Source organism: Phyllostomus discolor, chromosome X (assembly GCF_004126475.2).
Source record: "Phyllostomus discolor isolate MPI-MPIP mPhyDis1 chromosome X, mPhyDis1.pri.v3, whole genome shotgun sequence".
Lineage (NCBI taxonomy): Eukaryota > Metazoa > Chordata > Mammalia > Chiroptera > Phyllostomidae > Phyllostomus > Phyllostomus discolor.
The window spans coordinates 34,182,056-34,191,746 of NC_050198.1; the positions used below are offsets into that span (position 1 = coordinate 34,182,056).

At 48.7% G+C, this 9,691-nt stretch overlaps 1 protein-coding gene across 1 annotated transcript; it reads left to right on the forward strand.

The window, feature by feature from the left end:
* The first annotated feature begins 567 nt into the window (after window positions 1–567).
* MAGED1 (MAGE family member D1) lies at window positions 568–7,975 on the forward strand. Its single transcript, XM_028522304.2, has 13 exons — window positions 568–751; window positions 1,289–1,362; window positions 2,037–2,747; window positions 3,414–4,082; window positions 4,207–4,270; window positions 4,501–4,580; window positions 4,776–4,867; window positions 5,081–5,160; window positions 5,252–5,294; window positions 5,550–5,612; window positions 6,206–6,320; window positions 7,199–7,584; window positions 7,789–7,975. Exons 2-12 carry the CDS (start codon window positions 1,318–1,320, stop codon window positions 7,574–7,576), a joined length of 2,340 nt encoding a protein of 779 aa, XP_028378105.1. The 5' UTR covers window positions 568–751; window positions 1,289–1,317; the 3' UTR covers window positions 7,577–7,584; window positions 7,789–7,975.
* Window positions 7,976–9,691: the final 1,716 nt, after the last annotated feature.

Below are 9,691 nucleotides of genomic sequence, written 5' to 3' on the forward strand. Positions count from 1 at the left end.
TCCCCTTCACACACAAAATAAGTCCATTCCTGGGGCTGCACAAAGGGCAGGAAAGAAACTAATGTTTGAGTCTGGGAGCAGTTAAGGGGGGATCATTCAGAATCACGTGGACAGCAGACTTTTTCGGCCTCCAATAGGGTATCCTCTCTGGACATTTCTTTTCCTGGGCTCCAAAGCTGAGCACTTGTTGCAATTAGAGACCCCACTCAGACACTTTCTTAATAGTGACTTAAGTGGTGCTAGGCGAGGGGGTGGAAATGCATGCGACCTAACAGGAGGGGCTATCAAAGGAAAGGAATAGAAACCAGACGCAGTGCGGAAAAGGTAGGGGGCTGTGGGGGGCAAGGGGTGGGACTTAGAGGCACAGTGCCTCTGTTTGGGGGAGGGGATGTAGTAGAAGGGGAGGGACCGTCGTATGCTGTAGACTTGGTTGGTGGTGGGATGGTGTGTTGGCAGAGGGGCGGGACTGCCTCCGGCTGCACATGCGCATCATGGTATTCAGAACGAGGCTTTTGTTGGGAAAGTCGGCGGGACTCTTATTTGGTCGGTCAGCTGTTGCGCATGCGCACAACCTTGCGAGGCGGTGGGTGGTGTATTAGGCGAAGAGGCGGGTCGTCCTAGCTGCCGCGCTGGCATTTTCTCCTGGACTAGGAGAGGGTGCGGTTGGTGAGAGCTGAGCACTGCAATCCAGATCCTGAGAGTCGTGAAGAAGGGAGGCAACGAGGGGGTTGGAGTTGGGGCCTGAGGCAAGGTGAGAATTAGCCCCCAGGCAGGGCATTTGCCCCTTGGTGCGGGCCCCCCAGTTTTCATCTAGATTCCTTCACCCCAAATTTCGATCCCTCTTCCACTCCCCAAACCCTGATTCACACCCTTCCCCTGGTCCTCCCTTATTCAGAACCCCTGTTCTCTATCTCTCTCTGAAACCTTCCCATCATCCAGAATCTCCACAGATTTCTGGTCCTCAATCTGTACTGTTATACCATTCCTCCTCATTCGAGACCTCCATTCAGTTTCCCAAGTGAGGTTCTCAAACCCCAATCCCAGTAGATTCAGACTTTATCTGCTTTCCGAACCCCTATTTGAAGCTTCTCCCCTTCGGTAGCTCCGCGGGATTCAGAACCTCCATCTGGACACCCATTCACTTCTGCCCCATGGATCCGGCCGTTCCCCTCACATTCAGCACCTCATCAGTCCCCACAATCAAACCCTAAACACCCCACCCCCAGGTTTGGTTCTTCGTATTTGCCCTCCGTAGTATAACGTTGGGCTCCTCCACCACAACCCCCAGGCTCTGCTCTTGCCAGAGGGACTGGAGCCATGGCTCAGAAAATGGACTGTGGTGCGGGCCCCCTGGACTTACAGGTGAGATCTCTACCCCCATCCCCATTTCCCCAGCGGACAGTTCCGCCTGGGCTCCTTTGCACGCCCTCTTGATGCCTGGACTCCACTGTCTTTCAGATTCCTAGTGTTTATCGAGGGGGGAGGGGCGTCCCTTTTCAGCCATCAGTCCCTTGCTCATAGAGAGAGGAGACCCTGTTAGCAGTCAGGGCAATCTGCCCAGAGAATGCGGGTTAGATAAGGAACCATTTTTTCCCTTAGTCCTGAGGGTGTAGAGCAGTCTGCCGCCCCCTTCCCCAACCACCCACCTCCACCCTCCCACCCACCTTGCATTCCCCACTCCCTGTGACGCCCCTTATTCTCCTCAACTCCTCCTGAGGCTTCCACCACCCGGTCCAGAGCTCTGAAGTCACACCACTCTGCTTTGCTCTAATCTCACTGCTTGACCACACCACCCCTCACCTAAAGCCCTCTTCTCTTCCCACTCTACCCTTCTTTTAGCCCCTACCCTACTCAGCCCCTACCAGCCCCTATTTTGATATCACTGTGTCCCCCTCCTCAGTGGTCTAGCTCTTTACCTCAGCCCTCCTCTTTTTGCACCAGCCCCCTGCCTGCACCTCCCCTGCACTGCTCCCCCTACCCCTCAGCTCGCCCTTCAGAGGCCCAGAGATTTTAACTTTCCCCCCTGCATTTTACAGGATGAGGCCTCTGTAGAAGACAGCACCTTGCTTATGCAGACCCTGATGGAGGCCATCCAGATTTCAGAGGCTCCACCTACCAACCAGGCTCCTGCAGCTGCCTGCGGGCAAAATTCTAGTCCCCAGAGTTTACAGCCCCCAACAGCCAGTGAGAAGCCTGATAATCAGGTTTCAGCAGCTGCAGCTAGGCCTAAAGAAGCCTTTAAGGCCCAGAATGCCACCACAAAAGGCCTAAATGCTGCCTATGATTTCTCTCAGGCTCTTAATGCCAAGGAGATGCCACCTAAAGCAGCCTTTCTGACCCAGAATGCCATCCCAAATGGCCCAAATGCTGCCTATGATTTTTCCCAGGCAGCAACCAATGAGTTAACTGCCAACAAGTCTGAGGTGGCCTTCAAGGCCCAAAATGCCACTACTAAGGTGAGTCCAAATGCCACTTACAATTTCTCTCCGGCTTTCAATGCCAGTGAGATGTTAAACACTCAGCCTAAGACAGCCTTCAAGGCTTGGAATGATACCACTAAGGCCCCAACAGCTGATACTCAGATCCAGAATGTCACCCAAACCAAGATGACCACTTCCCAGGCTGACATAGAGGCTGACCCAGGTATCTCTGAATCTGATGGTGCAGCTGCACAGACATCAGCAGATGGTTCCCAGGCTCAGAATCTGGAGTCCAGGACTATAATTCGAGGCAAGAGGACTCGCAAGGTGAGATCACCACTAGCTCCAGTCTGATTTGGGTTCTCTCCTTTCTTCTCTGAGGTTATTTGTTCTAAAAATGAAATCAATATATAGTTATAGAGGTTTCTATATCTATACTTATATCTGCCTGTATTCAGCCATATTATAGGGGATGATAAGGTGAATGTGGTAATTCCTACCCTCTGAGTGTCCACAGACTGAGGGGGAGATGAGATGTAATATGTACAACCTGTATGTAATTAAGTTTACATTTTGTTAGTAACCACCATGTGTTAGGCCTTGAGCTAGGCACTCACACAGGTTATCTCACTCATTAAATCTTAAGGTACCTCATATCACTTAGGGATCATAGTCTCAGTTTTACAGAGAAGGCAACTAAGTCCTAGAGAGGTGAAGTAACTTGAGTGATTTGTCCATGGTGGTACAAGCAGAGCCAGTGGTGGACATAGGAAGAACAGCTTCAGAACCCACCCTTGGGTTGATCCTGGGCTGGTTCAGAGATGAAACTCCTTCCTGAAACACAGTGAAAGACAAGCCCAGGAATCAGGATGACCATTGGCTAGTGGGTCAGGCTGTCACTACAGGTGAGGCTTTTAGGGGGCCTTCCTGGGATAGGGTGAGGACACAGAAACAACTGGTAACCCTGGACCTTCCTTCTCTCTGGTGATACAGATTAATAACTTGAATATGGAAGAGAACAGCAGTGGGGATCACAGGCGGGCCCCACTGCCTGCAGGGACCTGGAGGTCAGCAGCTGTTCCAGTTACCTCTCAGAACCCACCTGGAGCACCTCCCAATGTGCTTTGGCAAACCCCATTGGCCTGGCAGAACCCCTCAGGCTGGCAAAACCAGCCTGCCAGGCAGACCCCACCAGCACGTCAGGGCCCCCAAGCTAGGCAGACCCCACCAGCCTGGCAAAACCCGGTTGCTTGGCAGAACCCAGTGATCTGGCCGAACCCAGTGATCTGGCAGAACCCAGTGATCTGGCCAAATCCCATTGTCTGGCCTGGTCCAGTTGTCTGGCCAAACCCATTGGCCTGGCAGAGTCCACCTGGGTGGCAGAGTCCACCTGGGTGGCAGACCCCACCTGGGTGGCAGGGTCCTCCAGATTGGCAAAGCCCTCCTGACTGGCAGCTACCATCTGACTGGCCACTACCACCTGACTGGCCACTTCCCACTGACTGGCCGCTCCCACCTGACTGGATCCCCACCGATTGGACAGTCCCACCTGACTGGCAGAACCTGCGACCCTCACCAAACCTGCGCCCCTCTCCCAACTCACGTGCCTCACAGAACATGGGTGCCTCACAGCCCCGAGATGTGGCCCTTCTTCAGGAAAGAGTAAGTACTCTAACTCCCCACTCATATCTCCCCTCTCTTGCTCTTTGTCATCATTCCATCTATAACTCAACTAAATTTTATGTAAATATCTTAAGACTGAAAATATTTCCTTTTCCTCTCCTAGGCAAATAAGTTGGTCAAGTACCTGATGCTTAAAGATTACACAAAGGTTCCCATCAAACGCTCAGGTAGGCATCCAATGCCCTTTCCTGGGGCTCTGCTCTTCCACTCACCCCATGCTCTGTGGACATACCTTCGCTTATATATAAGTCCCATCCCCTTTATTCCCCTCCTTCCATGGCTGATTTCTTCCTTTTTCACCTTTGAGGGCCCTGACTGTGTTCTTAGCAGAGCTGTCAAAGGGGCTGCAGCTCTGTGGCCCCTGCTCAGCTGAGGTTCTCCCTCTTCTGTCCTACAGAAATGCTGAGGGATATCATACGTGAATACACTGATGTTTATCCAGAAATCATTGAACGTGCATGCTTTGTACTGGAGAAGGTAAGAAGGCAGTTCCTAAGGCACAGGAGTGATAGGGCACACTATCACAATGATAGGAGTGATAGTCTTGATTTCAAAGATTCATGGGATTTCTACTGGGAGTTTAGGGCACATCTCCCAGGAAGGTGAGTGACCAAGTATGGGTAGCTTATGCTAGATTTTGTAATTTCATAGTCTGTTTTCCTTTCTCTATAGAAATTTGGGATTCAACTGAAGGAAATTGACAAGGAAGAACACCTGTATATTCTCATCAGTACCCCCGAGTCCCTGGCTGGCATACTGGGAACGTAAGACGGGAAAGGAGGTGGAACATTGCCTTTCTCAGTGGTGCTTTTTCTTCTGGAAGTAGGTCAGGATCCAAGATTCAGGGTCACATAGTAGGGTCATGGGCAGAGTTAGAGTATAATTGTCCCCTAGCTGAGGAACACTGGGGAAGCTAGATGCTGTCTAGAGTGCCTTGTGAAAATGGCTGCTCAACGCATCTTTTTGTACTCCTTTAGGACCAAAGACACACCCAAGCTGGGTCTCCTCTTAGTGATTTTGGGTGTCATCTTTATGAATGGCAATCGTGCCAGTGAAGGTGAGTGCCTGGACCTGCTGCTGGGGGTTGGCTATAGCCTGATTTCCATGCTCATATTTCATCCCTTGTCTCCCCTTGCCTCCCACTGCAGCTGTCCTCTGGGAGGCACTACGCAAGATGGGACTGCGTCCTGGGTATGACTGGGCTTTCTCATCCCTTACCTGTTTATACTATCCTTTGACAACAGAGGATGGTCCTAGGATTACATCAGCCTGATGTTCTAGTGGGTATGGGGAGGTACAGAGCCCAAGAATATGACCTGGGTGGATAGAGAAATAGTCATGAACCCTCTGCCTCGTTACCATATCTGACCTCTGTGCTGGAAAGTTCTTTTCCTTTGGGGGGCAATATCATAGTCTCTGATTATGGGTTCCTTTATTTACTTGCAGAGTGAGACATCCTCTCCTTGGAGATCTGAGGAAACTTCTCACTTACGAGTTTGTAAAGCAAAAGTAAGTGTTACCTAAAGGACTTTATCTGGTCCTCTTGATTTCTGTGTACTGGTAAGCCTCAGAAAGTTCTTCTCACACTCATTTTTTACACTAAATATATACACACACACAGAAAACATATGCACTCAGAAATATGTACTTAGTATACTGCTTGTGGTTGAATTTTTCTATAGTATAGTTATCTTGTAAGTGAAGCTTATCCACCGTCTCCACAGTCAACATGTCCAAGGTTGAATCTGGTTGAGGCTTTTGCACTGCACTGTCATCAGTGCAACAGGCCTATCTGTGGCTCACTGACAAGATTATAAGAACCTGGTGCCACAGCTGGGACAGAGGCTATGAGATTGAGTGTTGTCCTTTCTATGACCCTATGCAAGCCTCCCCTGAAGCTCTAGATGATTTCTCAGTGTAGAAGCACTAACACAGGGATTTTAAGGCCTGAGTGTTAAAAGGTAAATACACTGATTGTGTTTAGGAATGAGTCTTGGGGGAGTTGCTACCTGAAATCTGAGGTTTCAAACTCCAGGATTATGCGCATTAATGGACTACCATTCTACCTTGATAGAAACAAAGATCTTTTTGCTCTTTCTAAGGTACCTGGACTATAGACGAGTGCCCAACAGCAACCCTCCTGAGTATGAGTTCCTCTGGGGCCTCCGTTCATACCATGAGACTAGCAAGATGAAAGTGCTGAGATTCATTGCAGAGGTAATAGACAAATTGCTCCAGAATTGATGGGGTGAGGTATGGCTGTCTGGGAATGGTCCAGAACATGAATGAGATCCCAGGTGCTGCACATAGTAGGTGCTGGTGGACTTTTGGTTGTTATCAAGGAAACAATAGCACAAAGTAGAATGCTAAATATACAAGCTCCATCCAGAAAATGTGCAGCCATTGTTAATATAACGAGAGCAGTTTGTGCAACTATGATGTAACCTGGCATCCAAGGAGAGTGGACTGGAATGCACATATGTGAACAATGATGACTTCATTGTACTAGTCAGAGCGGGCAGTAGATACCATTCAGTGAGCATGTGTACTGTGTGGCTGTTGCCTTCAAAATGAATGAGCAAGTAGAGCAACATATCTCCATCAAATTTTTCATTAAGCTTGAACATTCCTCTTTGGAAACTATTTGGATGATTCAGAAGCCTGCAGCTTCATCACCACAACACACCTGCTCATGCATCACATGCAAAGTTTTTTGGCAAAACATCTAATCACCCAGGTGACTCACACCTGCTACAACCCAGATTTGGTGCCCTGTGACTTCTGGCTTTTCCTAAAACTATAATCACATTTGAAAGGGAAGAGATTTCAGACCGTTGATGAGATTCAGGAAAATATGATGGGGCACCTGATGACAATTGGGAGAGCTGTATGATGTCCCAAGGTGCCTACTTTGAAGGGGACTAAGGTGTCATTGTCCTATGTACAATGTTTCTTGTATCTTCTTTAATAAATGTCTCTATTTTCCAAAGTACGTAGGTGGATACCTTCTGGACAGACCTCCATATAGTAGGAGCTTCATAAATATTAACTAATACTATTATGGGTTTTGTTTTATTTTCTATTTCTCATCCCAGGTTCAGAAGAGAGACCCTCGTGACTGGACTGCACAGTTCATGGAGGCCGCAGATGAGGCCTTGGATGCTCTGGATGCTGCTGCAGCTGAGGCTGAGGCTCGGGCTGAGGCGAGGACCCGCATGGGGATTGGAGATGAGGCTGTATCTGGGCCCTGGAGCTGGGATGACATTGAGTTTGAGCTGCTGACCTGGGATGAGGAAGGAGATTTTGGAGATCCTTGGTCCAGAATCCCATTTACCTTCTGGGCCAGATATCACCAGAATGCCCGCTCCAGATTTCCTCAGACCTTCACTGGCCCCATCATTGGCCCTGGTGGTACAGCCAGTGCCAACTTTGCTGCCAACTTTGGTGCCATTGGTTTCTTCTGGGTAGAGTGAGATGTTGGGTAGGTATATCACTTTGGATTGGGTACCTAGGGTCATTGGGAGATGTAGGGTCCATGGGGATACATTTATATGTACAAGCTGGTAATTAGTAAATGCATGGTGGGGAAATAAAAAAGTATGGGGAAGCATTGTTTGGTATTTATATTCCTTACTATTTGATATATATCATTGATTTAAATTTTTTTTCTTTCTTATGTTCACAGATATTGCCAATCAGTTGCAATAGTCTTTCCCCAAATGAAGCTGAAGCCCAGATTCCTTCTAAACACAGCTATGTAGAGAGCCACATCCTGTTGACTGAAAGTGGCATGCAAAATAAATTTATTTGCCGTTCCTTGTCTATTACTTTTCCCCCCTTGTGTGCTGTCAAGTTTTGGTATCAGAAATAAATGTTGAAACTGCAGAATGAATTGGATGTGCTCTCCTTTTTCCCTATGTTTGGGGAGAGCGCAACATGTTTATATGGAACAGACAGTGCCTCAGTTCTAGACTAAGGGGCATATCAGCTTTCAATGGGTGGAAATGTAGGTAGATTGGCTAATGGATTGGGAAACAAAGGAAGGATTGATGAACTTGAGTGTTAATGAGTTCCAACAACTAGTATGACTTATTTGGAAAATATCACTTCAGTGAAAGATATGCTGCTAGGTGTCTCAGAGTGACATTAAAAGAGATGACTTAACGAGGAGTATAGATGGTCAGACAGTTGCATTTGAGACAGAAGGTGGTAAGATTCCAGGTAATGACAAGGTCCAGACAGTAGGTGGTTGAAAGGGAAAGAAATTAATGGTTCCTAGAGATAATGTTCCTGGGACTCCAGAGTGTTGGTTGTATTATCCATGTGGAAAATGAAATAACTTTAGGATGGGGGCAGGAGTAGAAGCAGAGAATAAACACTGTGAGCCAAGTACTAAAATCTGTGAGAAAGAAGATCTCAAACCCCTAGCCACAGCGTCCAAAAAGGGGTGGTCCCACAGGTCTCACCTCTGAAGATCCTGTTCCTCTAGAAAGGCCCCACAATGCCCACTCCCACAGGACCAGGACTGCATCTCAGGGACAAGGTCTTAATGGACAATGGAGGCCTGACAATGACCTTTTCACTTACACAGGGAGAAAGGAAACTTTGTCACTTTAAAAACAAAAATTAAGCAAGTAAAGCAAATCTCCCCACAGAGCTAGACACCCTTTTGGCTGTAAACCAGGATCTGGCTTGACATGCTGAGCTCTCAGAAGATGAAGTTAGGTCTAGGTCATAACTTCCTCAGAGGCTTGGTGGTACCTAAGCATGTGGGCAAGGGTAGAAGCAGGAGTTCCTGAAGTAGAAGGAACCAAGAGCAAATGCAATTTAGCCTCCTGGGAAGGACTGAGTAGTGGGCAAGGATGGTGTCCAGGGCTTCCTCAGGTTCTCGGGTAATGTCCACATTCTGAGAGGAGAAAGCCCAACATTAATAGGAAGGAGACAGCAGTGTGGAGCCCCAACCCGTCCCTGTTCTGCTGTCCTCACTACCATACTCTCTTCCAGCTGAGCCTGGATCCTGACCTTTTTCCCAGGCAAGTCTCCGGGAATCTCAACCTGGGGCCTTTTGGCAGGGGCTGCTCTAGCCCTGCATCTCCATCTACAGCCTCCAAGTCTGGGCTGTGATTTCAGCATTTCTGGGTGCTGGCTGTCTACTTGATGGTGTGAAACACCCAATGTCTATGGGACTGTGGTGGCCTTTCAGTGCGGGAGGGTGCTTTTGCCATGTGTCCACTTAGGCCACAGAGTCCCTCACTTACCTCAGGCTTCTCCCAGTGTGTGTTTACAGCCTCCACATTCAGGTAGATGGACTCCATTTTGCAGCCTCAAAAAGAACAACCCATGCATCCATGAACCCCCAAGGAAAGCACAGGCCTTCCCTGAGGTGTCATCCCTTACCACCTCCATCACCACCCACACCCTCAGCTCCACACTGTGTGCAGTTGTGACTTCCCTGTGGGGAGGGGAATTTGGACCAGCTCTGTGATGTGTGGGGACAACACCAGGCCTAAGAGGCAGCCAATGGGACATCCTCCCAGCTCTTCCCCTAATAGTCTCAGTGTTCTCCGAGCCTCCGTTGCTCAACTGTC